Source organism: Canis aureus, chromosome 7, assembly GCF_053574225.1.
Source record: "Canis aureus isolate CA01 chromosome 7, VMU_Caureus_v.1.0, whole genome shotgun sequence".
Taxonomy (NCBI): domain Eukaryota; kingdom Metazoa; phylum Chordata; class Mammalia; order Carnivora; family Canidae; genus Canis; species Canis aureus.
Window position 1 is genome coordinate 29,563,854 of NC_135617.1, and position 26,059 is coordinate 29,589,912.

At 37.9% G+C, this 26,059-nt stretch overlaps 1 protein-coding gene and 1 long non-coding RNA gene across 2 annotated transcripts in view; both read right to left on the reverse strand.

Moving 5' to 3' along the window:
• The window catches only part of LOC144317198 (uncharacterized), a 169,909-nt gene that overhangs the window by 102,726 nt on the left and 41,124 nt on the right, over window positions 1-26,059 (reverse strand). The gene's annotated exons all lie outside the window — the stretch shown is intronic.
• On the reverse strand, window positions 16,361-16,622 carry LOC144316804 (pancreatic progenitor cell differentiation and proliferation factor-like). Its single transcript, XM_077902629.1, is given in 2 exon segments — window positions 16,361-16,452; window positions 16,490-16,622. Coding segments are annotated over 2 exon segments (225 nt in total).

Sequence of the window (26,059 nt, forward strand, 5' to 3'; positions counted from 1 at the left end):
TTTAAAAAATATTTCTAGTTTAAGACTGAAATGTGAGCATTTGCTGGAGAGATAAAAATATTACAGAGAGCAAGCAGATGACTCAAAAGAACAGAGTTATAAAAAGAGCGTCTTAATAGTTTGATATCTCCCTAATGGGGTCTCCCATAATAATGAATTTTGATAATTCTGATAGAACTGAAACTGAAAATATCTTGTGTGCTTCTATAGAAAACCAAGATTTCTTTATTAAAGAGACGGCATAAATATGATCGTTAAGAAAGAATACATAAAACCTATTTGATGAACACAGCATTTTCATGTACCTCAGCACCACAAACCTATATATCCATGGCATAACATACTCTTCCTTTTACCTCTTTTATTCTTTCATCTCTTCATTATAAGTGGTGGTGAGATCTTCCAGAAAAATAATGCATTAGATCTTGCCATTAGAAGTGATGAGTATTGGCAAAAACAGTCTTTTACATACCCTACTCTGAAGAATAAAGAATCCACCCTTGCTCTCCCAGAGTGGATCCAGGAATGGCTTACCATGGCTTTGACAGCATGAGCAGTAGCTAGAACAAGCTGAGATTCCACGGGAAGACAGAGAAGATAAATTTTTGGATGCCCATCTGTGGATAATGCTAAACAGCCTGACAGGGACCTAGAGGACAGTAAAGGGATGCTGTGACTATCTTTTGGATTTGGGAATGTTTGGAATTGGCTGCTTACAAGATTGTGTTCTTTCTGACTGGAGATTTACCAGCATGCCCTTCCAGGTAACTGGTCATTTAGGCAGGATTGCACATACCTCTTTGTGAAAGGTAATCTTTATCGTATAATTCTCTTTAAGCACCCATAAACAATAAAAATGTATTTCTTTAAACATATTTTAGGAATCAGATTTTTAATTATTTTTTACTGGGCTTCATTTCAGTAAGCCCATCTCTGACCTGGTATCTCCAAACAGTTGGGTTCTCTAATTTTCCATGTCTGGTTACCTACTCTGTTTCTGCTGTTAGATTGGGGTCAAGCTCCCTCACAGGAGCAGGACCTTGTTTTAAATCTTTCTTATAATCTCTAAAGAGTAGACTATAATACGGGCACAAACAAGTGCTTCATAGAAATGTATTGCTTGTTTGGAATTTTAAAATACTGATAACATGGATCGAACAAGGTTCTGCTGATTTCTTTTTTTTTTTTCTTTAAAGATTTTATTTATTTATTCATGAGAGACACAGAGAGATGCAGAGACATAGGCAGAAGGAGAAGCAAGCTCCCCATGGGGAGCCTGATGCAGGACTCTATCCCAGGAACCCGGGATCACAACTTGAGCCAAAGACAAATGCTCAACCACTGAGCTGCACAGGCGCCCTGATTCTTCTGATTTCAACTCAGTTTTTTCTCAGCTTTTCTTAAATCTCCTGTTGACAGTTTTTTAAAAAAAGACGTGTTAAAGTTGCCAATTTCTTAAAAAAAAAAAAAAAAAAAAGACCTCCCTTTTCAGCCAGAAGCAGACATGTTACCAACAGTAGCTCACTGAGTCTTTTTACCCCATCACTAAGCAGATCTTTGTTTGTAAGTTAGTCGCAGGCTGAACTTTAGTGCTGTTCAGTTGACTAAAAAGGGACATATTTTGTGTTGGCTCCAACTACTCAACAGTTTTTCATCTACCATGTGTTGATGCAGATCGGCCCTCCCTCCCCCAACCCCCATCTGAGAATCTTCATGATCATTACCATGCCCTGCCTGTCCCCCATCCGTTACTTACAGCACAGCATTAGGAAATGGTAACTCTCATTTTAGAGAAGTAGGAAGTTCCTTTCTCCCTTCCATTCTCCATTCTGGATATTCCCACAGGGGTAGCCTGCCACTGGCCACCCAGCTTACTAATGTGATACCACAGCAGTGACCTTCTGTCACATTCTTTCATCATCCGCCCTGCATCCTAATGAATTTACGTGAATATGTACACCATTGCTCTTGAGAGGAATATAATGGGCCTGCTTAAAAATAACCCCTTTTGGGCAGCCCGGGGAGCTCAGCGGTTTAGCACCAGCTTCGGCCCAGGGCGTGATCCTGGAGAACAGGGATCAAGTCCCATGTCCGGCTCCCTGCATGGATCCTGCTTCTCCCTCTGCCTGTGTCTCTGCCTCTCTCTCTGTGTCTCTATGAATAAATAAATAAAATCTTAAAAAAAAAAAATAACCTCTCTTTTCCCATGCTGTGCTAGCTAGCTCATTCTCAGTAACCACTCTGCATTGGAAGAGACTTTTTGCTTTTGTGATGATTGTTAGAGGAGAGATCTGGCAAACACTGAGTATTGATTATTGTCAAGAGGAAATATGGAAATTAAGTTGGATTTTCTCTGGTTATTAGATAGGCATTGAATTGAGCAAAAAAGTTAATGGTAAGATTGCTGCTGTTAATGCCAATATTCTTAGGATTTTTTTGCTTGTGATAAATTTCTTGGCAGATATATGTCATGAAATCACAGAATTTTAGAAATAGAAGTAACCTGGGCAGCCCGGGTGGCTCAGTGGTTTAGTGCCTCCTTCAGCCCAGGGTGTGATCCTGGAGACCTGGGATCCGGTCCCACGTCAGGCTCCCTGCATGGAGCCTGCTTCTCCCTCTGCCTGTGTCTCTCCCTCTCTCTGTGTGTCTCTCATGAATAAATAAATAAAATCTAAAAAATAAAAATAAAAAAATAAAAGGAAATAGAAGTAATCTTATAAACCCCCTATTCAACCCCATGAATTTAGCTTGAAAAAGAGTTAACAAAAGAATAAAAGAATAAGTGATCTTAATATCATACTTGAACATTTTTTAAAATTAGATAAACTTGTAATTTTAGAATGTCAATTTGCAGAAACTTGCAAAGATAGGACAAAGAATTTCCATATACCCAAACAGCTTTCCTTATTATTGTCATCTTACATTGTTATGGTCAGGTATTCAATCTGTAGATGTCCCTCAGTTGGGATTCACTTGATGTTTTTATGATTAGGCTGGAGTTAGGTATTTTGGGAAAAACACAAAGGTAAATTACCATTTTTATGGCATCATATTAAGAATATATACTATCAACATAACTATTGATGTTGACCTTGATCACCTAGGTCAGGTAGTTTTTCAGGTTTCTCCATTGTAGTTAGTGGGCTTCCCTTGTTCCTGACTGTTCTCTTTATGGAAGTCACTGTGTGCAGCCCACGTTTAAGGAGTGGGGATCTATGTTATCCTTTTTTGAGAGTGGAGTGTCTACTTAGATTATTTGGGATTTTTCTGCATGGGAGATGTGATTCTTTTCTTTTATTCAGTCACTTCCTTATATCATTATGGACTTGTGGATATTTATTTTATACTTTGAGATAGAATCCAGTTCTTTATTTTGTGGTTTAAATTGTTCCAGATTTGACCATTGGGAGCTCTTTCAGTTGACTACAATTTCTTTTGATGTAATTTCAGCATTGTGGGTTTTGTTTTGTTTTTAAGCATTTCCTAACTTTCTGGCACTACTAAATGTTAGTAGTTCATCTTGCATGTTTCCTCCTCCAGTTCTAGAATCAGCCATTTCTCCAAATAATCTTGGCTCTTTTTATTGGAGAGTGGTATTAGAAAAGATCTGGATCCAAGTTAATCTGTATATCATCTCTATAGTTTTGCCTTTTCCAGAATGACATATAAATGAAATGATATAGATTGACCTTTTCAGACTGGCTTCTTCTACTAGCAGTGTATATTTAATATTCATCCATATCTTTATACAATTTGATAACCCATTCTTTTTTACTGCTGAGTGATATTCCATTGTATGGGTCTATCACAGTTTATTTATCCATTCACTTATTGAGGAACATCCTGGTTGCTTCCAGTTTGGGGGAATTATAATCATTCTTGTGCAATTCAGTGTGTGTTAGAGTGCAGGAGTGGGAGCTCTTCTCCATACAACCTTATAACCTAGGTTGATAAATAATCTGTCATCTTCAATGTTTTCCCTGGATATTGACCTCTGAGTGGCAGAGGTGGGGCAGGGGAGAGAAAGTAGAAGATTGTGCCATAGATTTTATGAGCAAAGTCTGAATGTAGTGTATACATCAATTCTTCCAATATTTCTTTGGTCAGGACTGTTGAATGAGCCTATTCACTATGAAGGAGTCTGGACTATATGCCCAGGAAGAAAAGAAAATGTGTTTGGTGAGCACAGCATTGCCTTTACCTTAGTATTCCCATTTGGTTACCAAATACCCGTTTTACTCTTCCTTCTACCTAGCTGCATGACCCAAAGCTACATAATCTATAGTCCTATCCAGCCACTATATCCACCCAGAGTCTAGGACCTCAGACTGGTATGAGCATTTGGATGTGACATTTCATGGTGTGGTGACTTTTGAACTCAAAAGACATCATGCAATGGTAAAGCTGGGGAAAGATGGCTACAATAAACACTCCCATTCTGAAAAGGGAAGAATGGAAGTCATAGCAGTCACTGGTGTAGAGCAATGTGGTAATCCCATGGAGTTGGCATTATGAAATTTTTCAGATCCCCATTAGCCCCTGATTAAACTTGTTTCTGTTTTTCAGTAGGTACTTCATGGCTCCTCAATCCACTCTGTAGGGGATTCTTCCTTTTCATTTCTCTTCTTGGCCACATCTGAAAGGGGCATTTGGTATGCCTTTGTTGGAAGCTATAGAGCTCCCTGTATGTGGAAGATCAAAGATTCAAGGACTATTTTAATCCTAAAGAGTCAAAGACTTCCTAAGTACATGCTATGGTTTCTTTGGTAATGAAATACCCTTAAAAACTTATGACTATTTTCTTCCAGTGACTCCACATGACAGTAACCTCACAGCAAATTCTTTTTTTTTTTTTTTTTTTTTACAAATTCTTTACTAGATATGATACTCAAATTATTTCATTTCTTGGATTCCCCTCTATCCTTCCCCAATCCTTTCTCTCTCAATTAAATAATGAATATTTTGAGGCCATTAATCTTGAGAGGGAAGGCCACATTCTTAAAGTGATTTTGTTGTGCGACTGGGTTTTAAAGATTTCTTTGGCACAAAGGCCGTTTTGATCTTAATCCTTAAATCTTAAATTGGGATAGAAAAGCATTTGGCTTTTCCAATCCTGGCCAAATTTCTAGACACTGGGCAGTTTTCTCTTATGTATGTCTTTTTTTTTTTTTTCCACTTTCATACCAAATCCAGCCAAGTTCATCAACACACACTAATCTATTCATTCTTTCTAACCATTTCCTCCAGAATGGCGGCTACTTCAGTAGGCACATGACCTGTTTTCAATATTATTGCAGTTTTCCCAAATGTTTTGCCACAGTATAACACTGATTGCCATCCTTCTGGCATGTTTAGTTTCCTTGCTGATACTACATATTTTGTGTTGCAGCAGCATCTTGCAACAAAAGTATTTTTTTAAAAAAAGTTTTATTTACAAATTTGACGGAGAGTCAAAAAGCATACATGCAGGGAATGGCAGAGGGAGAGGGAAAAGCAGGCTTCCCACTGAGCAGGAAACCTGACCTGGGGCTCCATCCCCTCAGGACCCCAGGATCATAACCTGGACCAAAGGCAGATGCTTAACCAACTGAGCCATCTGGGGTGCCCCTAAAGTATTAATTTCTGTATCAGGCAGGATAATTAACATTGCTATTGAGTCTTAACAAGAATCCATACATAAAAATATCAGTGACTTAGCCCATGAAAAGTATATTAATTGCTCTCATCACATTCTAGTATGGGGCTTCAGGGAGATCTTTTTCTATATAGTCATTTAGAGAACCAGATTGAGAGATGTTATCTCCAGCTTCAATACATGGCTCATGAGGTCATCTTGGGCATCAATATCCAGCAAACAGGCAGGAAAGACCCCACTGCTTCCTATATTTCACTGGCCAGAACTCAATTATGTTGTCTTAGTTAATTGCAAGGCAGGGTAGGAAATGTGGTCTACCTATGGGTATGTGTGACCAAGAGGATATATCTGTTTCTAGGTATGATTAACAGGCAGCATTGACTCTGCCACAATATCCTTGAGGTTCTGTTACCTTATCAATGAAATGAGGCCATTAATAACATATTTTATATACCCTATTGTTATATGTGAATACTATAGTTTATATAAACAATATTTGAGTTCCTGATATATTTTCTTATATTTGAAAAATGTGGATAATCTTATTTTCCTCCTCCTCTCTCTCTCACTTCTTCCCCACCCCACCTTTCTTTAGAAAAATTAACTTTGGTTGTTCTCTTCAAATTAGTAAAGTTAGCATTGGTGATCATATGCTATGCATCCTATGATCAATGGCATGAGATATAGCTGCTTGTAACTCAATACTCAAATTTGCTTTTACCACTCTCTTGATGTCTCTCTTCCTTTAGGTATACTTAACCCAAAAAACTTGTTAATTTTTATCAAACTAACTAGGCTTTATATACTACAGCCTCCTGATATATGGGTATTAGAGACGAAGAAGGGCTTCCTGGTCTTGTCTAAGATCATTGGATTCTTGTCCTTATCAAAAATCATTATAGTCCTGGAATACAAACTGTCTATAATTGAATTCACCAAGACTTTTATTAATTTATAAGCCAAACACTGAAGATAATGATCATCCCCAGATCATCGCTCCAGATATGTCAGGCAGCTCCTGGTGATAGGCTGCAAGAAATTACTATCTTCTCCCAGGGTAGGTACCAACATGTCAAGCTCCTTAAACTAATACATCATGATAATCAGTGCTTTAAAAAACAAAAAAACAAAAAAACAAAAAAAAAACACTGAGTGCTGCATAATGAAGACACAGAAACACTGGAAAGTCTCAGCGATGCTTCACCCTAATTGTCACACAACTGAAAGCCTGGGATCCCCCAACAGCTAGAACCTGCTGCTATGGAAACCTTAATGTTCCATCATCTGAGAGATTAAAAATTGAGGCTATTAATGGACTCGACAGTAGTTTGCATGTTTCATTAGTAAAAAATGCCATTATTCTAGGACTTAGGGAATTGGATTTGGGGGTGATGTTTTTTATTCTGTATTAAAATGGTCCAGGCATAATTTGAATGGTATAACAAAAGAGAGGAAACAACTGAGGAGGAATTAGGACATTTCTGCAAATCAATTCTTCTTCCTCTCCCTGATCTTCCCTTGCTGGCTGATTGTTTAACTGAGTACAGGTGAGGTTTAGAGGATGCGCAGGAGAGAGAAGCCGATTTCAGCCTCCATTCAATTCCTGTGCAGGTTTTTTATGAAACCCAGGCTCCTTTGTTTGGGAGGCAGCATAATTAGAGCAGTGTTTGGAAAACCAAAGACCACAACCCATTACTGAGTCAGAAAATAAAACCAGGGAGTCTCAATCAACATTTATTAAAAACAAAATGAAAAAGGATAAAAAGAAAAAAACTAAAAGGTCTTCCAATTGTTAGGATAAGTATTATCTTTAAAATTCTTTCTACTAGTTTACAGTGTAGTAGTGCTTTCTACTGTGAATCATGACCAAAAAATTTTGCAAAACATGGTCAGAGTGCATAATTAAGAGGCCAGGCTATGAAGCTAGACTGTCTGAATTTGAATCCTGATTTTACCACCTGCTGGCTATATAAACAAGTCATTTAACATCTCTGAGCATCCGTTTGCTTATCCATAATGCAGGAATAATAAAGTTGCTGTAAGAAGGAAACAATTAAAACAATACGAAGTACTTGGAATATGTCTAGTCCATAAAAAGTGCTCAAGTGAGAGTTAGCAATGGAAAAATGTCATTGATTACTTGGAGGAATTACATTTTTAGATCACTGAACATGTCTATCTTTTCATATTTATATTTGTAAAATAGGGCCAATTCTTGCCAGTTTAGAAAAGTATCATTATAAATTGTCCTGTTAAACCATACAGTACATCACATGACTTGCATTGCTCTTAAGACTACTGTGCAGGTTTTATTCCTTTCCCTTGATACCAGAATCATAATGGGTTCTACTGCATCATGAGGCCAATAGAGAACTGTTGTAAAGACAAATGCAAATATTAAGGCTCTTTTTTTCTAGGAAACAACAGAATTTTTAGCTCATTTCTCCTTAAAGGCTACATCACATCTGAATGGACCACTAGGGTACTATTTAGTGCTCAAAACATTAATCCACTAAATGGTGCCTGAAAGGTTAATGCAGCTTCTGAAAATGACCTGTTCCCAGAGGCCTGTCCTGGGAGAGCAGGGTTCTCCAAGTCAGATATGGGGCGTTGCTCTGGAGAAGCAGTCAGAGGAGAGCAGCATAAAATCTGGGAGGCAAACACATGGCCTCTGTTGGTAATGGTGCCTTGGGGATCTGAGTCTAGGGGTTGCCTTATTTCCTAAAAGTAAAAGATATCTAAACAGTTTCCAATGTCCTCTTTTAACTGATTGACACTTTGCTAAATGGAACTTACTGGGGACAGAAGTGTTATGAACACTAAAATGTGATGATAGTTTTGTGTGTTTGAAATTCTTTACCTTCACCCGATCACTAGATGGGGGAGAGTTAACTGAAAAGGACACATAATTTCCATGGGTGTTGTGTCAGTATCAGTCGAAGAAACTGGGGCCCAGAGAAATTGAAAGGGAGTTGGAAGGGGGTTTATTATTATAAATGATTTCATTTCCTGAACACTTACTAGGTACCAGGCCCTACAGGGGAAGCTTTGTACACATGAACTAATTGAATATCAGCCGTTGCTCTGTAATGTAGGAATTATTACTCCTATTTTCCAGATGAGGAAATTGAGGTTTTGAAAAATTGTTGGATAATTTACCAAAAGTTAGAATGCTGGTAACTACTCTAGCACCTGTGTGTCAATAGCTGATAAGAGACACCTTCAATCCATTGATTTCCATGCTTTTTCATTCCTCATCGCCCATCTACCTGTATCCTCACTTCTCTCCTAAGATTCCAGGATGCTTTTTAAAATTCACTGTCTTGCACAAGCCCTAACTCTTACCCATCTCTCCTCTAATTTTTCACCTGGGGAAACTCCAGCCTTGGTTAAACACAATCCTCTGCTTGCTCCACAGTGGTCTTCGAGCAGCCCTCCATCGTCCCACACATCCAGTTCTTCCATATGATAAATATATATTGATCTTACTCCACTATAGAGCCAGAATTCATCCCATTCTCTGGCTATCCATTGCTACCACCCGAGATTGAGCCACCATCATCTCTTGCCTAACTGCTGCCATAGGCTTTCAATAACCTCCTCGCTTCCACTCACACTCCCTACACTATTCCCCTGAATAGCAGCCAGAACAGTCTTTACAAATATTATTTACTTCATGTCCTCCATGTGCTTCAAGCCCTCCAGGGGTTTGCCATTGAGTATTGGATAAAACCCAAAGCCCAACATGATCAAGCCCCTGTGTGCTTTTGGACCTCAGTTTAAATCATGCTCCCAGCCACTCACGATGCCCAAGTTCTGTGGGCCTTCTCCTTGTTCCTTGAATGCTCTGAACTTTCTCCTGCCCCAGAGCCTTTGCAATTGCTATTTGTTCCATCTGGCAGGCTCTTTTGCCAGTTCATCGCATACCTTCTTATCACTCAAGTCTAGGTTCAGATCTTACCTCCTCTGAGAAACCTTCCCTGGACATCATGCTTAAGTGCCCTTCTATGTGACACCAGAGCCCAAGTTCTTTCTAGAACATCATGTTACCATTAAAATAATGTATTTGATGAGCTTCCCTTTAGGCACAATTTGCAATTAATTATTTCCATCTCTCTCCTCCACCCCTTTCTCAGTCCTAGCATCCCTGACATAACTACCCCCATGCTTAGCTAGTCAATATGTAAACCTCACAACTGTATTACTTGATATGGCCTGCTCTTAAGTATTAAGTGGCTGAGGGGAAAGGCAGGTTTTTAAAAAATTTCATTGGGGCAATGAAGCTTAGTCGTATTGAAGAGAGACTTTGGTGAGAGGATGGAGGTGACTTAAGGAGGGTCTCACCATAAACACCCTTAAATAAATTTATGTGTCTCTACCACAGCAGTGGCTACCTACTTCTACTTACATGCTAATTCTTTCCAATCTATATACCCACATCCTTGTCTGAATCTAGCGGTACCTGATCCTACAACTGTATTTCTCATGTGAAAGTAACCAGACCAATTAAAGGTTAATGCCCTATGTTACTTTCACTAACACAGATTCTAAATACAAGAACTAACTGCTTCAGACCCAATATCAGGACACAGTTTTGATAATGTGTATCTAGTAGCTGCTAAACACCTGAATGAATATTCTCCTCACATTAGTCCACTGTGCCTTTTGAGTACAAAAAATTATTTAAGAACTAGGTAGGAAAAGTTTGTGACTTGACTTTTTTCTCTCCTGACTGCATAATGAGGCTGTGCTGCCTTGCCCCTGGTCATGCTTTCCAAAGGCTGCTTTATATATCTTTTGGGCAATAACCATTATGCATTATCATTTTCTTGGCATGGTTTTTATTTGCTGGGGAAGTTATTCAAAAGCTTCCACGCCCTACTCAGTGACCCAGATAGATAGGATACTATCGCCACCTGTGCAGTCCTCATTACCAAGACAGCAAAATAGAGGCACTGATTAGTAGTACAGATAGAGTGGCATTTTAAAATTATATTCCAAACATTAGAATCCTCTCATTTTAAAAATCCTTTAAAAAATTCCTCTATAGAAACTCCTAATAGATGGTGGCATTTATGCCAAGATCAACATGAAACTTAGCTGAAACAAAATCAGCTCTCGAGAAACAACAAAAATTGGGCAGGAAAAAGAACATTTACACTCCTATCCTTATTTTTTTTTTAAGATTTTATTTATTTATTCATGAAAGACACAGAGAGAGAGAGGCAGAGACACAGGCAGAGGGCGAAGCAGGCTCCATGCAGGGAGCCTGATGTGGGACTCGATCCTGGAGCCCAGGATCATGCCCTGAGCTCAGGGCAGGCCCTCAACCGCTGAGCCACCCAGGCGTCCCTACACTCTTATCTTTAAACTAGAAGTATAATTAAATAATCTTGATGATGCTTCAATTCAGATTTAATAATGGATCTGAGTATGTGTTGTGTCCTGTGCTATTCACTTGCTGTCTCTCAGCTCCATGCTGCCCTTCTCTGCTCTGCTCTGTACAGCGGGGATGGTAGTCTGCAATCTACACTTTTCAGGCCCCCTTTCTGTTGGGTGTTGCCAATGGGAGGCATGGATGGGGAACCAGAAGGCTGAAGAGTGTAGAGATTTCGGTCTCGGGCACCAACTCCATGGCAGGGACTGGCAGTTGCTGGGGAGGAGAGAAAAATGAATGTGGGTTCCCCAGGAGCACATCTTTGTAGGTGTAACCAGTCCTGGCTGCAGTGGCACCCCTTAGGCAGGTCTGGGCCTAGTCATGGTGCTTTTAGTACAGGCAGTGGTGGCAACAGCTCTAGCAGCCAGGCAGCAAGTATGAGCCAGTGGGTGCCAGCCCCGGGCACATCAGCAACCTCCTGGTCTCCAGATATCCTGACTCCTTCCTTTTCCTCTCTTCTAACTCTGCCAATCCCTTTGTAGTCAGTTCCCTCTGATGAAATCTGTTTGTTTGTTTTTTTATTGGATTCTGACTGATACATAGGAACAAATTACTTAAACGCTTCTTACATTTTGTTTTTAATGGTCATCTAATGGGGCTTTCATTTAAACATTTGTAGTAGTAAATGATAAGAATGATGATTAACCTTTATTATTTACTGTGTGCTGGGTGCTGTTCTTAGCCCTCAGATCTTATTCAGTCCTCACAGTGACTCCTTGAGATACATATTATTTTTATACCCCTTTGATCCTGAGGACCATAAAGCTCAGAAAGGTCAAGTAGATTGTCAGTGCCCACTATCACCCAGTGGAGAGAGCCAGGATTTGATCTAGGACTACCTGACTTGATAGCCTGAATTCTTAATCATTATGGAATATTGCTCCTGGCCAGTCTACTTACAACCGAATGTACTTATCCATTGTAGACAATGAGGTCTTTGGTTAAACCACAGTCTTTTATGATGACTTTTGCAAATGTGCTCCTTGAAGTCACTTTAGAAGTTGGATATCTATAAGCAATGTAAAAAAATATATAAATACTAGTCACTTGTAGATTATAAGCTCCATGAGGCCAGAATGATTACCTGCCATATTCATCACTGTATCCCCAGCATCTGGGGTGGTTTTTGTCACATTTGAAGTTCTAATATGTTTACACAATAAATGTTCATTAATATGCAATAAATCATATATAAACTAAATCACATATACCATATATGGTAAATCAATGAATTGAAGCCTGCATGGGCTTGGATGTGGTTAATTTTTTGCAGTCAGACAACTTTTCTATTGCTAAATACTTCCTTTTGGAAAGAGATCTAGGTAACAAGCAAATAAGGTTTTGAGTTCATTTTCTCAGCCAGAATATGACACAATCTAAACTCAGGAGAGTACATTTTCATAAATGCAAAAATATGGCCCAGGAACATCAGGGATGAAAAGTACAGAATTACTTTATGATTGAATATTATAGTTAATGATTTCTTGTAAGTCCACAAGAGGTGTGTAAAAAAAATGAAGGAGATTCAGCAATACTAAGATATAAGATAATCTGGCAGATTATTAGGGTAGAAGAGGCAATAAAGAATGAATTTGACCCCCCTCCATTTCCTTATGAATGAAAATGTAGAACATTGAGAACGAACAGGTTCAACAAAGGCTTGAGCCTTTGCATGTTAGGTTCAGCAATATCATGAAAGAAGAAAGAAGATGACTTTGGGGAGTTACACACTGACACTACCTTGGGAGGGAAATGAATGGGATACAGGCGGGGCTCTAAATGTGGTGTCCTATTGAGCTGGCCACCCAGCTTGAGCTGGTGAAGAATTCAGTTTCTGTTCTGAGAGCTTTGCTGACAAAGGCGTAAGTGTAGGTCCTAAGTAAGGGAAGTTTGTGCAATAGGCCTCTGTGAAAAAAAGTGGATGATATTTATTCTATGGATGAAAGTGGAGGGAATGTTTCAGATTATTGATGAGCATGAGTCCATCAAGGTTGCAATCCAAAGTAATTAAATTGGAGGAAGTAGCATGTCAAAGTTGAGTAAGTGGGGTCAATCTGCCCCAGATACAAGCAAAAAGAAGTGCATTGTATATAGAGAAGGTAAAAACAATAACAAAACCATGAACGCTAATCTGTTATTATCACTATGAGCCTGCAGTCTAAACACTTTCAATGGAAAAATACTCCTCTGTGAAAAAACTTCTCGTAACTTAAGTTCTAAATAAGTATAGCAGTTACTGTTGTGTTTTAAATATATACATGATATGTAATATATATAATATGCTTCAGATTTAAAAGACTTATTCCTCACTGAACATTGTATTCCACTTGTAAATTACTTTAGCAAACTGCCAGATGTGAAGGTTGTCCCTGACACCTAAGACTCAGCTACATTTATTTGTTTCAAGGGTAAGTTTGTGATGATTTAGAGTCATTGGGGTTCCCAACTGTCATAATTTGTACCTTCACATATTCCTGTTTAAACCATAGTTTAAACTGTGGGTTTTAAATAATAGTTGTAAACACAATGAAAGAGAACTTGATTTATTTCAATTCTGTCCTTTTAGGTGACTACTTGGAGTTTTTATTTGTGTTTAAGATCTTTAAATTTGCAGAGACTAAAGCTAAAAAATAGAAACTGTAATGTTAACCAATTATGAGAATCCAACATAGGTATGTTTTTCTTTTTTTTCCCCAAAAAGTATCTTGAGTAAATCAAGAACACAAGGACATAATCCATTACTTTATTCCTTTTTAGAAATGAATGTTAATCCATCCATCCATCAATTTATTCATTTCTAGTATGATTATGTTTATTAAGGTGAATAAAGAAAACAATTCAGTCTATATTTCTTGACATTATTTTTGTTTCATGTCATAGTTATTACCAAAATTAATTTTGTTGTATAGAGGAAAAAATGTTTTCTGTATATCAAATATGCTAGGGATGTCACTGGTGGGAAATATATGAATTGCTGTGAATACATGGCAAATCTTTCCAAATTGTTATTGCAAATGAAGCCCATGAGACCCTGGGAAGATAAATACTATCAATTCTGTCCATCCTGTGCTTATTAACTGACTGCCATAATAGGGACAAAGAGTAGTGCTGGCCTATGATTTGAACCTTCCTCCATGTCTCATGAAATTCTTAATGATTTATCCGTTTAAGACATTTTGGTGAATCCTTTAGGTTTCCTATGTGATTTATAGCATTTCATTCAGAGTGACTTTCTTCAAGTGGATATGAGGTCTATTAGCAGTATATGCCTTTCCATTCTCAGAGCTAACAAGTTAAAGACAATTTGGTAAGGGTGTGCCATCAGTGAAGACTTTTTAGTTAGATATCAGTTAAGAACCAGTAATATACTGGCTAATTATCTACACCTCCCGTTGCTAGGAAGAAAATGCTGAAGTGCAATAAAGAAGAAAGACTTCCTTTACTCAAGTAAACATTGGTATAGCAACCAATAAACTTCCTATTTACCTTCCCTTCAGGATTTAAATGTCCAGGTAATGTTTTGGTACTATATTGTGAAATAAAGCAAGGGTAATAAAAATGAATTTGTTGCATACAGTTTTTTCAAAAAACTGGAAAAATGTAGACACATCATATCTGGTATCTGAGTTAGAATTTGGCAAGTATGATGAGAATAGAGAGGTTTAACATAGAAATTAGAGCTTCCAGGAATATAGGGAGAGCTGAATGGGTTCTTCTGGTCACCTGCTCATGCTGATCTCCTTATATACAAGTGACATGGTCACATCGTGGGTTCTGTGATAAGTGATCAAATCTATAAGGATCACAGTACTCAGACCCATGGCATCTATCTCTTCAACAGGAAGGGACAAGCACTACCAGGTTATTAGAATAATCTAGCCGACACTCTCCTCTCTGGATACTGTTTGGGTAGTCAGTGCCACGACCTGACTCTGTGATTCTTCTTTCTCAAGCTTTCGTGGCTGACCAATACCTCTCTTAAGTGATACCATCTTTCCTTTAATGTACAGTCTTTAATCAGATGATTACCCTATTGTTTCTAGATTTTTACCCCCAGTAAAACTGTCTGGGCCATTCTGCATTAATTTTATAATTTCACACTCAGAGATAATATTTTCTGGCAACTTACTATCACATACCAACTAGAGTGACCATAGGGAAGTTTGCCAATCAACCGAGGGTTTGATGAATCTCTCTTCAGTCCACTCACTTCTGAATTTATAGACAAGTATGAAGAATTGGAAAGGGTTCAGAGGAAAGCCATGAAGAAGATTAATGAATGTGAGAATGAAAATATGGAAAGATCAAAAGTACTGAGGGAGAGAAAACTGCATGTGAATTTAATAATAGTATCCAAAAATACTGGATTGTTAAACATAAGAGACCAAATTATTTTGCAGCATAAGGGAATTAGGCTTGACAGAAAGAAGAACTTCCTTATGGTAAGAAATGTGAGTGATGAATGGCTACCAAAAAAGGATTGAAATCTGCTCTGTAGAGTTTGAAAAATGATGTATTTTCACTTTTTATAGACTGTAGTCCTTTCTGAAGGCAGAGAAATGGGCCACATAACATTTCAATTTTTTTTTTCCGGATCTAAGATTTATGTATTCACTTTCTCAGGAATAGGGTAATGAATCCTTCCACAGTTAAGTGAACCAAGAACCTAAGAACTTCAGGTGGTGATTCAAGCTAAATTACAAAGAAATTCCTTTTTGTGTGCACTGGCTTTAACTTCTTTTTAGCAAAAGAACTCTTTTGAGATACTGATAGACCACCACATACAAATGTGTACATGTGCCAAATCTGCATACAATTTCTAGGTATTCATGGACTCCCCACAACCTATTCAATGAGCTCTTTAAGGGTCAAGGGATCCAAGTTAGTAAATCTTTTTTCAGAGGAAATTTATTCTTTCTTTCTTCCTTTTTTTTTTTTTTTTTCCTGGCTGCTTGGAGTTTATTTTCTACTTGGTACAAGGCACAGGGTTACATGGTGTCAGGAAAGCTTGTGTGTGGCTTGGATAGTAATGAGTGGGGTTTCCTCAATTTCTTTTTTGGTATTTTGCTGTTTTGATATAAAAGAACCCTACTGCTTCTGCTTGCTGTAGCCTGCCTGGTCTATGTGGAGAGGAGGGGAGGGGAGGGACGGGAGAGGACAGCACTCATGAGAGCCTGGCACTTCCTGAAGCCTAGTGGTGGCCACTCAGGGCTGGGGTCCAGTGTTGGCTTTGCCAGGCTACTCACCAGGCTCCTTCCTCATGGCCTCCAGAGCCATGTCACAAGTGATCATGCCACTGGAGGCTTGGGGACACTTGGAACATTCTGGGGACTCCAACACTATAGCCATTAATGAGAGAGTGGACTTCCCTCAAAAGAAGTTTGCCCATCAGTGACCTGGGTGGGCCCTAGAGAGACCTGGGTGGTGAGGGGTGGCTTCCCCAGGGTACTCTGAAGTTCTACAAGGGCTGTTAATGGAAGTGGAACCCAGGTGGCACCAGTAAGAGTCATGGGTGGCCATGAGCAAGCTGTGGGAGGGAAGTGCTGCCATGCTGTCACTTGTGGGCTGATGGAAACCTTGTCAGTGACCCCTTGTGGGCTTTGGTATATGATGGCTGGTGGTAGGGACCTGGATGCTAGGCCACAGAGGAGACTGCAGAAGGCCACTCCACCACTGAGGGGTGGGAAGAAGCTAGAGGAAATTTATTCTTATTTCAGACATGGCCAATCCCATTCTTATAGAAAATTTGTTCTGGGGACATCAGCCTTTGACTCAGGTCATGATCCTAGGGTCTATGATGGAGCCCTACTGCAGGCACTTTGCTCAGCAGGGAAGCTGCTTCTCCCTCTCTACCTCCTGCTCTCCCTGCTTATATTCTCTCTTTCTCTCTCAAATAAATAAATAAATTCTTTAAAAAAACTGGAATAGTCTTGGTATCATGAATCACCTTCACACCACAGGAAATGTATGACTTGTATACCTCTTTTCTTTCTCATCTTCCCTTTTGTTCTCCCTATTCTTTTCTTTTGAGTGTCACACATCCTTCCCTCATCTTCTCCCTTGGTCCTTCCTTTCTGTCAAGGTCTATAAGTTGCCCTCAGGGCATAAGGTAACAAAAAGATTGCCTATTAAAGCCTAGAATCTGATTAAATATGTTAAACAAAGATCACTTTAGTCACCACCCCCCCACCCCCGCCCCCGCATTAGTGGGTCAAAGTCCTTATTGTCATTTGTACTTTACAGCTACCTGTGAAGGAAGACCTCTTCATAAACACACACTTTAGAATCTGGAAGTGATTGTTGTACTCATGGAATTCTTCACTTAGAAAAATCTGGGAAGGGGTGCCTGGCTGGGTTGGTGGGTGGAGCATGCAACTTTTGATCTGGGGTTTTGGGTTCCAGCCCCACCTTGGTTTAGAGATTATCTAAAAATAAAATCTTAAAAAGAAAAAAAAAAGAGAGAGAGAGAGAAATATCTGCAGTTTTCTCTTTTGGTTGGGGTCAGAGACACTTAGAGAAAGCAAATTTCTCTAAGCTCGCCACAAAATTGGAATCAAGTTCCCTTAGAAAAGGTTTACATGAAAAGCCAAGGGGAGATTAGGGTAAGACTCACACTTTATCCCTAACACTTTTTTTCCTGCCCTTTCCTGGGAATGAAATTATGTGAGAAATCAATTTGCCTCCTTATGTTACTTTGCAGAATTTCCACTTCTGTGCAGCCCTTTCTCCTTTGCTGGTTCCTCTTTGAGGAGCTGTTATGAAGGCCATTTTCCTGCATTTCAAGGACAACACATTCATTAAATACTTAATTGAGTGTTTGTTCATGGAACTCACCTTCCCCAATTTTGTAGCATTCTAGTGTATGTAGGCCAAAGATACCTTCACTGGGATTCAGTTTGAGGAAAATCTTGCCATAAAATAAACTCTCTGTAAGTCTGAGTATTTATATAGAAGATCTAGAAGAGGAAATAATACCAGTAGACATATTTGGAAGATTTTCTCCTACTTTTAACTTAAAAACATCACCAGAAAGTAGTCAAAAATTTAAATTTTAATTTGAAGGCTTGACCAAGTTTCTGCTTTAAAGCACAAAAAATGAAGAAAAATAAGCTATCCTTTTCTTTTAAGCAACAAGCTTGATTTACAAAGGAATCTTTCGCTAACAGGTATTCCAGTAATTTTAGTCTAAAGATGACAAAGTCAAGAGAATGGCATTTCTTACTACCAAGTACTACATATTAAGTTGTTGTGCTACTTTTAAAAATTATTTTTTTTAATTGAGGTATAACTGACATATAACATTATATTAGTTTCAGGCGTATAACATATGAACGATTGGATATTTGTACACATTGTGAAATGATTAGTACAATAAGTCTAGTTAGCATTCATCACCATACAATCATATTACATTTTTAAGGTGAGTATCAGGTTGACTAGGGCCTGACCTATTTTAGTTGTTAAGTATTTTCTGTATCACACTGTGTTAAGGACAAGATGAATTCCATAGCTCACTGTATTTCCCTTCTAGGTTGGGCAACAGGGGAATCCAGAATTTACTATGTGGTTTCCCTTATCCCTAGGCAGAACCTTGAGGCATGCATTTCTATGAACTAACTCTCCTGAGCTTTTCTTTTTCTTCCTTTCACTTTGCTCTGATTTCTCTACCTTTAGAAAAAAAAAAATCTCATTGTCCTACTTGTAAGTACATAAACTACCTGAGATCTATTTTGTAGTAAGATAGGACATTAAATAAATAACACAGATAATTTTATGATGATAATAATCTTGAAACTTAAAATTCAAGAGGAAGTCAACACCTTTGAAAAATGAGTGAGTTGACAAGTTCTATTTCAGAAAATGTTTGTGATTCAAAGTAAATTGGACCAACCTGAAGTTTCTGCATAGCTCCCCAGAATGAAACCCACAGCAATGATAGACTCTTAAATAAAAAATATTCTTCAAAAAAAAAAAATATTCTTCCAAGTCCAGATTTATGTCAAACCACCAGGTATGTTTGGCAGAACATCATCTATAAGTAGTTATACAGAATTTGTAACACAAAATCCTATGTTTTCCCATTTCTTAGGATTTGGGGTCTGAATCGTCTGTAAAATATGGAAGCCATATTGTGGATCTTAAATATTTTTCCATGGATCTTGGTCATGGAAGAATTCTTTTTGGTAGCACTTAAGTATCCATTTCTGGTAGAACTCTCCAGTTTCTAGAGCCACTACTGTTTTTGTGGAAAGGCTGTATAATCCTCTGGAGAACAGAGTGGAGTGGTTGAGTAGAGAGGCTGGCTATGCAGCTGTGGTACAAGGCACACCATAGTTTAGGAATGAGTGCACCTATTTGTTGTAAAAGAATAATTTGGGAGAAGAGGGAATTTTTACTGAATAAGGTATGCAGGAATTCTAAGCACAGCACTTTTTTTCTACTGTCCACACTTGGCTGCTTATTTATGTGTTTTTTTTTTTTTTAGCTTAAACAATTTTCAACTTCGAATTTCTCCTTATAATCTGTGAATCAAGGAAATGACTCTTTTTTACAGTCACTTAGCTTTCCTTTGGCAGATATCATGGTATCCCAGAAAGGGACAAAGGAGAGGGAGAGTAAAGAGTTGAACGGAATCGCCCAAGAGGTAGAAATGAACAAAGAAACTGGGTTTCTTGCATTGGCCCCTGGGTGACAGAACTTTTAATTCTTGAGAATCCAGCATTTTAAGGGATTCCTTAGATTATGGTTAAAGCAATTATAAGTTTGGAGCCTGGTTAAACTAAAAATAAGCCCTCTACTAAAAGACAATCTTTTCCAGTTTCTGAAATCTTTTGGTAGAATCTTAGAAATACTTTTTCCCATTATGTTCTGTCTTTTCCTTTAAAGAAGACATTAAATGAACTGAGTTCTGGAAAATATGAGGTGCCAAATAAGATCACAAAGAGAGGTAACCTAAGGCTCCATCCAGATAAGAAAAATGAATAACTATGTCTTGCCCTTTTCCTGATGGATGCTGAGCATCCGCAGTTAACTCTTGTTATGTGCTGGTCATAAGACAGCAGTGTAGGGAAATGAAGCAGTAGTGCAGGAATCAGGGAAGCCTGTTCGGCTTGAGGAATATGACAGGAGGACTGTGTTTGGGAGCTCTGACATTAGACAAATTCAAGATTATGTGGGGCAGTTACTTCCCCTCTGTCTCTACTTTCCAATATGTAAGCATGTCCTAATCTGTAAACAGCAGAAAGATGCCATTAAATCCAGTTAAAAAATATTGTGTGAAAAGTCTCTGGCTGCGTATCTGGCACATAATCATGCTCAACAAATGGTGACCATTATTAGTGTTTATAATTACAAAACCTACTTTTTTGAGAATGTAAGATGTCCTTTTTGTGTGCCTGAATTTCAAACGTATATTGAAATAATTATGCCATCCATTTTTACTTCCTTAGAAGGGAGATGCCATCCATTCATATGCAGTTTTACTAATTTAAAATTATTTGCTAGAAGGTTAAACATAATGTTTTGCAATTCAGAACTACTGACTACATTAAAAGCAAAAGATGGAGCACTAGCTTCACCCATAGTAAATACTGTGAGAAATCTGGATTTTATTTATTTGCTTAATCCTAGAATGCATAAATGTAGTTTCAGAATTACCTATAATCTGCGAAACCAAATTTAATAAAGAAAATGCAAATATTTGTATCTTTTTTCTTTATTTTTTTTAAAGATTTTATTTTATTTTTATTTTTATTTTTTTATTTATTCATGAGAGACACAGAGCGAGAGAGAAAGGCAGAGACACAGGCAGAGGGAGAAGCAGGCCCCGTGCAGGGAGCCCGATGTGGGACTCCATCCAAGGTCTCCAGGATCACACCCCGGCCTGCAGGCGGCACTAAACCGCTGCGCCACCAGGGCTGCCCTGTATCTTTTTTCTTTAGCCTTACATACCTAGTAAATTATTTTTCAAAGTTACTTAGGTTGGTTAGTTTATTTATTTATTTATTTATTTATTATTTATTTATTTATTATTTATTTATTATTTATTTATTATTTATTTATTATTTATTTATTCATGAGAGACACAGAGAGAGAGAGAGACAGAGACACAGGCAGAGGGAGAAGCAGGCTCCATGCAGGGAGCCCGATGTGGGACTCTATCCCAGGTATCCAGGATCATGCCCTGGGCCAAAGGCAGACGCTCAACTGCTGAGCCACCCAGGAGTCCTGGTTAGTTCTTTTCTTCACCAACTTCTGCAGTGTGATTATTTATTCATTGGTAATACAGTTAGGTTAACTCTATTTGAATTTCATTTTAGGTTCCCTCTGTGCCCTGGTTAATTTTCATTGTTTAATTTGTTTTCAGCTATGTGAAATGTTACCACGGTTCTAAAACTCAGAGATACAGAAAAAAGTTATATTTTCCTTAATCTTTCTACCTAATTCCCACCTAGACACTGTGGATAACCATTCCCATGAATGTTTCTGGTTTGTTCTTCCTATATTTCTTTTTGTATACTTTCTTATTTTCTCACATTTCTTAATGAAGATAACACACTATAAATAATCTCTTGCACTTTGTTTCTTGTAATCAGCAATATATCCTGGAAATCATTCCCTATCCATTCATAGTGATTGTTCTTATTCTTTATCTTGATGCAAATTACTTCATTGTGTGGATATGTCACAGTTTATTCAAACATTCTCTTATGTATGGGTATGTGCATGTGTAACTTCATTATATAGTACCAAATTCCCCATCTAGAAGATTTGCGTTCCTAGCAATGTAAGAGAATGTCTCTTTCCTCATAGCCTGGTCAATACAATGTGGTGTGTTACTTCTGGATTTTCTCCAGTCTGATAGGTGAGAAATGGTAACTCAGTGTTGCTAGAATTTGTACTTCTTTAGTTGTAAGTGAATTTACACATCTTTACGTATGTTTAGGGGTCATTTATGTATTTTGTGTGTGTGTGTAAATTGTCTATTCATATCTTTTTACCATTTTCTATTAGGTTTTGGTCCTTAGTCCCAGTTTTTTTTTTCCTTAGTCCCAGTTTTTAATAGTTCTTATATAGTGGGGATTTTAGCTTTTTATTTGGGGTATATGTTATAAATATTTCCTCCAGTTAGTTGCCTTTTAACTTCATGGTATTTACCGTGTAATTAATTTTTTTTTCACGTCATCAGATTTACCAGTAGTTCTGTTTACTGGCTTCAGATTTTGAATCCTAGTCAGAAAGACTTTTCCTACATTGAAGTTAAAGAGGAATTTACTCATGTTTTTTTCCCCCCCAATACTTTTATGGTTTCATATATTATGTTAAAATTCCTGATATGTTTGGAGTTTACTCTGTGTATGGAGTGAGGTATGGACCTAATTTTATCTTTTGCCAAATGGCTACCATTTATTAAAAAGCCAATCTTGGGCAGGCCCGGTGGCGCAGCGATTTGGCACCGCCTGCGGCCCAGGGCATGATCCTGGAGACCTGGGATTGAGTCCCACGTCGGGCTCCCTGCATGGAGCCTGCTTCTCCCTGCCTGTGTCTCTGCCTCTCTCTCTCTCTCTCTCTCTCTCTCTCTCTGTCGGTCATGAATAAATAAATAAAATCTTTAAAAAAAAAAAGAACTTAAAAAATATAAAATAAAAAGCCAATCTTAAAAAATATTAAAATAATATAAAAAGTCAATCTTTGCCCCATTAATTCAAGATGCACTTTTATCATACTCTAAACTTTCATGTCTTTGGATCCATTCCTATTCTTTTTCTTTGGTCTACCTGTCTGTTCATGAGTTAGTAGCACAATGTTTAAATCATAGGAACTTTATCATATGGTGTGCTTTAGGTAGAGCTAGTTCTTCAGAGTTTTCTTTTTCAGTGCTTTCCTGATTACTCTTACATGTTTGTTTTCCACATGAACTTTCCTATCAACTTACCTAACTTCATTAAAAAAAACTTGTTGGCATTTTATTGGGATTGTTGTAAACTTATCCATTAACTTGGGAAGAGCTGATATCTTTATAATGTTGAGTCATTCTATTCAAGAACAGGGAGGTCTATGCATTTGTTCTACTCTGGTTCTATCAGAAGAATGCTATTAATATTTTAATCTAAAGAAGACATTGATAATGAAAGATTCAGGGCCCAAGGAGTCACTAGGCACCACTATCAAATATGATGTGATGGCCATTGCCTCCTTCATATTATCCATTCAACAAATATGTACTGAGCATTTACCTACCAGATGGTGGACTTTATGCTAGGTCCTGTGGATACAAAAGCAAAACACCTGGTCCTGCCCAGGAGGCACTCACAGTCTAATGGGAAAGACAGGTTATTAAATTGATGGTAGCAATTACTTTTCCTTTCTGAAGATACCCAAGTCCTTTCACTGAGGAGAACTAGATTCAGTGTCCAAGAGACATCAAGGATGTTGAAATTGGTTTTATGAAACCTAGATGGAAATTTGTTTCTCAATTTTATTTATGCATTCAATAGCTTTTGCCTACAACTGCATCTTAGAAGATAATTTAAAAGTCTAATTGTAATGTGTTGAAGCCCTTCTTGTTCATGCATGTGTATCTAGTGAGATATCATGTGGAATGTTGAAATTAGTTGACTCCAGCAGCAGCTGGTACACAGCAAGCTTCTCTTCTCAAATCACTTTATTTTCCAATGGTCATTAATAATTTGCTTAAAAAGGAAGCAAATCCTTAGACTTTTATTACTCTCCCCTGATTTTTCTACCAGTGCTTGCAATTTAACATTTGGCTAGCACTTTTGTGGAGGTAATAGCAACATTGGATATCATGTTTACATGCTTTTAACAAAATAGAGTTTCTCCCTAGGCTGAGCTAATAATCACTTCAAAACTTTCTTACTAACTCCTTCAATATTAATTCAATCTTATTTTAACTCCATGGAAAATCAAGCAGAATCTTGATCAAGTGTGATCCTGTTGGAAATTAATTAACCCTTTCAGGATGGTCACTGTTCCCGGAAAAGAGACTATTTACTTTCTGAGCTGTTTCTGGCCAGATATCTAGTATAAAATTCTCAGTATCACATTCTCTTGTTAGGGAACAATTCTAGGTTTCAAAATGGACATAAGATAATGATAGGATGTGGATGTGGATAGGATGTGCTTCTAACTGCTGAATTAGAGGTGGCAATTGTTGATACTAGGGAAAGGGGATGTGGTGGGAGAAGGGAAGTAACCCTAGGCTTTTCCATTTTTCTCTCATCATGGCTTGACAGTAAAAGGAGACATGTTCACTATAGGTTTTCAAAAAACAAAGACTGTTTCTTCAGGAAAACCTAAGAGTCCTAGAGGGAAAGGGATAGAGGCCTTTCAGAAGGAGAAGCAAGCAGCTATTATTCAAACATAAGCTGAAAATAACCTTACATGGAATTTGCTCAAGTAACTCCTAGAATTTTATTAGTGTGTTCTGTTTTCTTTTTCTTATTAATTTTATCCCTCTTGTGTTCTGCACAGCATTGTAGTCATTCAGTTACACCCATTCATTCCCCATCCTCCATACCTACCCCTACCAAGGAGTCTCCAACTCCTTTCTCCTTCACTTGCACCTTTGCTCTATCATGTCATTTTGGAGTGGTACTATGGGAGAACTACATGGTCTCTTAGGCTATGTGGTTCATCATCATCCTCAACAACCTTCATAGCTGTTCTTGATGCTTATCCCCATTTGCCCAAGAACATGTTATATCCAGAGATCACCTAAGTCACTGGTCAAATTAATTGATATCATAAGATTTCCTCCAGTCATTCTTCCATCAAACGAGAGTATTCCAAAATAATAGGCAACACTTATATAATGACACAATTTATGATCAGAAAATTTCAAAAACTAGGAAAGTGAAGGCTACTGTGCCAAAAGATGATTAAATACTGGCTGACAAGCTGGGAAATGTGAAATATGGAATGAAATATGAATTTTCCCATTTAGTTTTCTCATAATTATATAAGATTAGAACATCTTTGATCTTTTTTTTTTCCTTTCTTGGAATCTTTTTTATTCAGAGTTCTCAACAAGTTGCCAGCAGGAGATGGAGGCATACCATGGTGGCTTCCTACTGGTAACTGCTCTCTCTTTCACTTCTGCTAGTGTGGGATAGAACATTCCCCTCATCCTATGTGAATCTTCTAGTAAAAACAGGGATTTCTTACCACTATTTAGAGGTCAGCCTCTCAGCTGACCTAGAGGTAGTATTTAAACCTCATCCAATGCAACCACATCCATCAATGCACTTCATATATCAACTTCTGCTCCTTAGATGCCTTAGCCTCTTCACACCTGGTCACTTCCATTTCATTACATATTAAGATTCAGCAGAGTAAGTTATTAAAAAGAGCATTTCCGGATTTATTTGCTATATCACTGCTCCTTTCCCTTCAGTGGTTTTCGTTTTGTTCATTTTAAAAATGTCATGCAGAGAAAACAGAGGGATTATTTATAAATTGATTAAATGAATTGTTAATGTTAAATATTGCCTCCATGCCCTCCATCCCACCCTTTTCACTTCCCCCAGAAATTCAGAGTTTGGGTTTTATCATGTTTGGAGTAAAAAATAGAACTATGTAGTAATTAAAACTACTTGGTACTTAGTGGTTAATTGTCTTCCATGGATTTGGAAGTTACTATACCTAGAGTCTTAGAATAAGCTTACTCTGATTTAATTATTGTAATTCAGGACCAGCCATGCTTCTAACCAACAGCACTGCCCACATAAGCATACCAGTTCTAGCCCAGAGAGAGGTGGGAGAGAGCAGTTAGAAGGCAGGAGAGAGACCCCACTGTGAAATGGACACTTTGTTGCTAAGAGAAAAAAACTACATCAAATTTTTTCTTGACCCACTTTCTCTCCTATTGGGACTCCAATTATATTTGTCTGATATTATCTCACAGTTATAGATCTTCTGATTTAAAAACATTTTTTCCTTTTTATTTCAGTTTGGATAATTTTTTT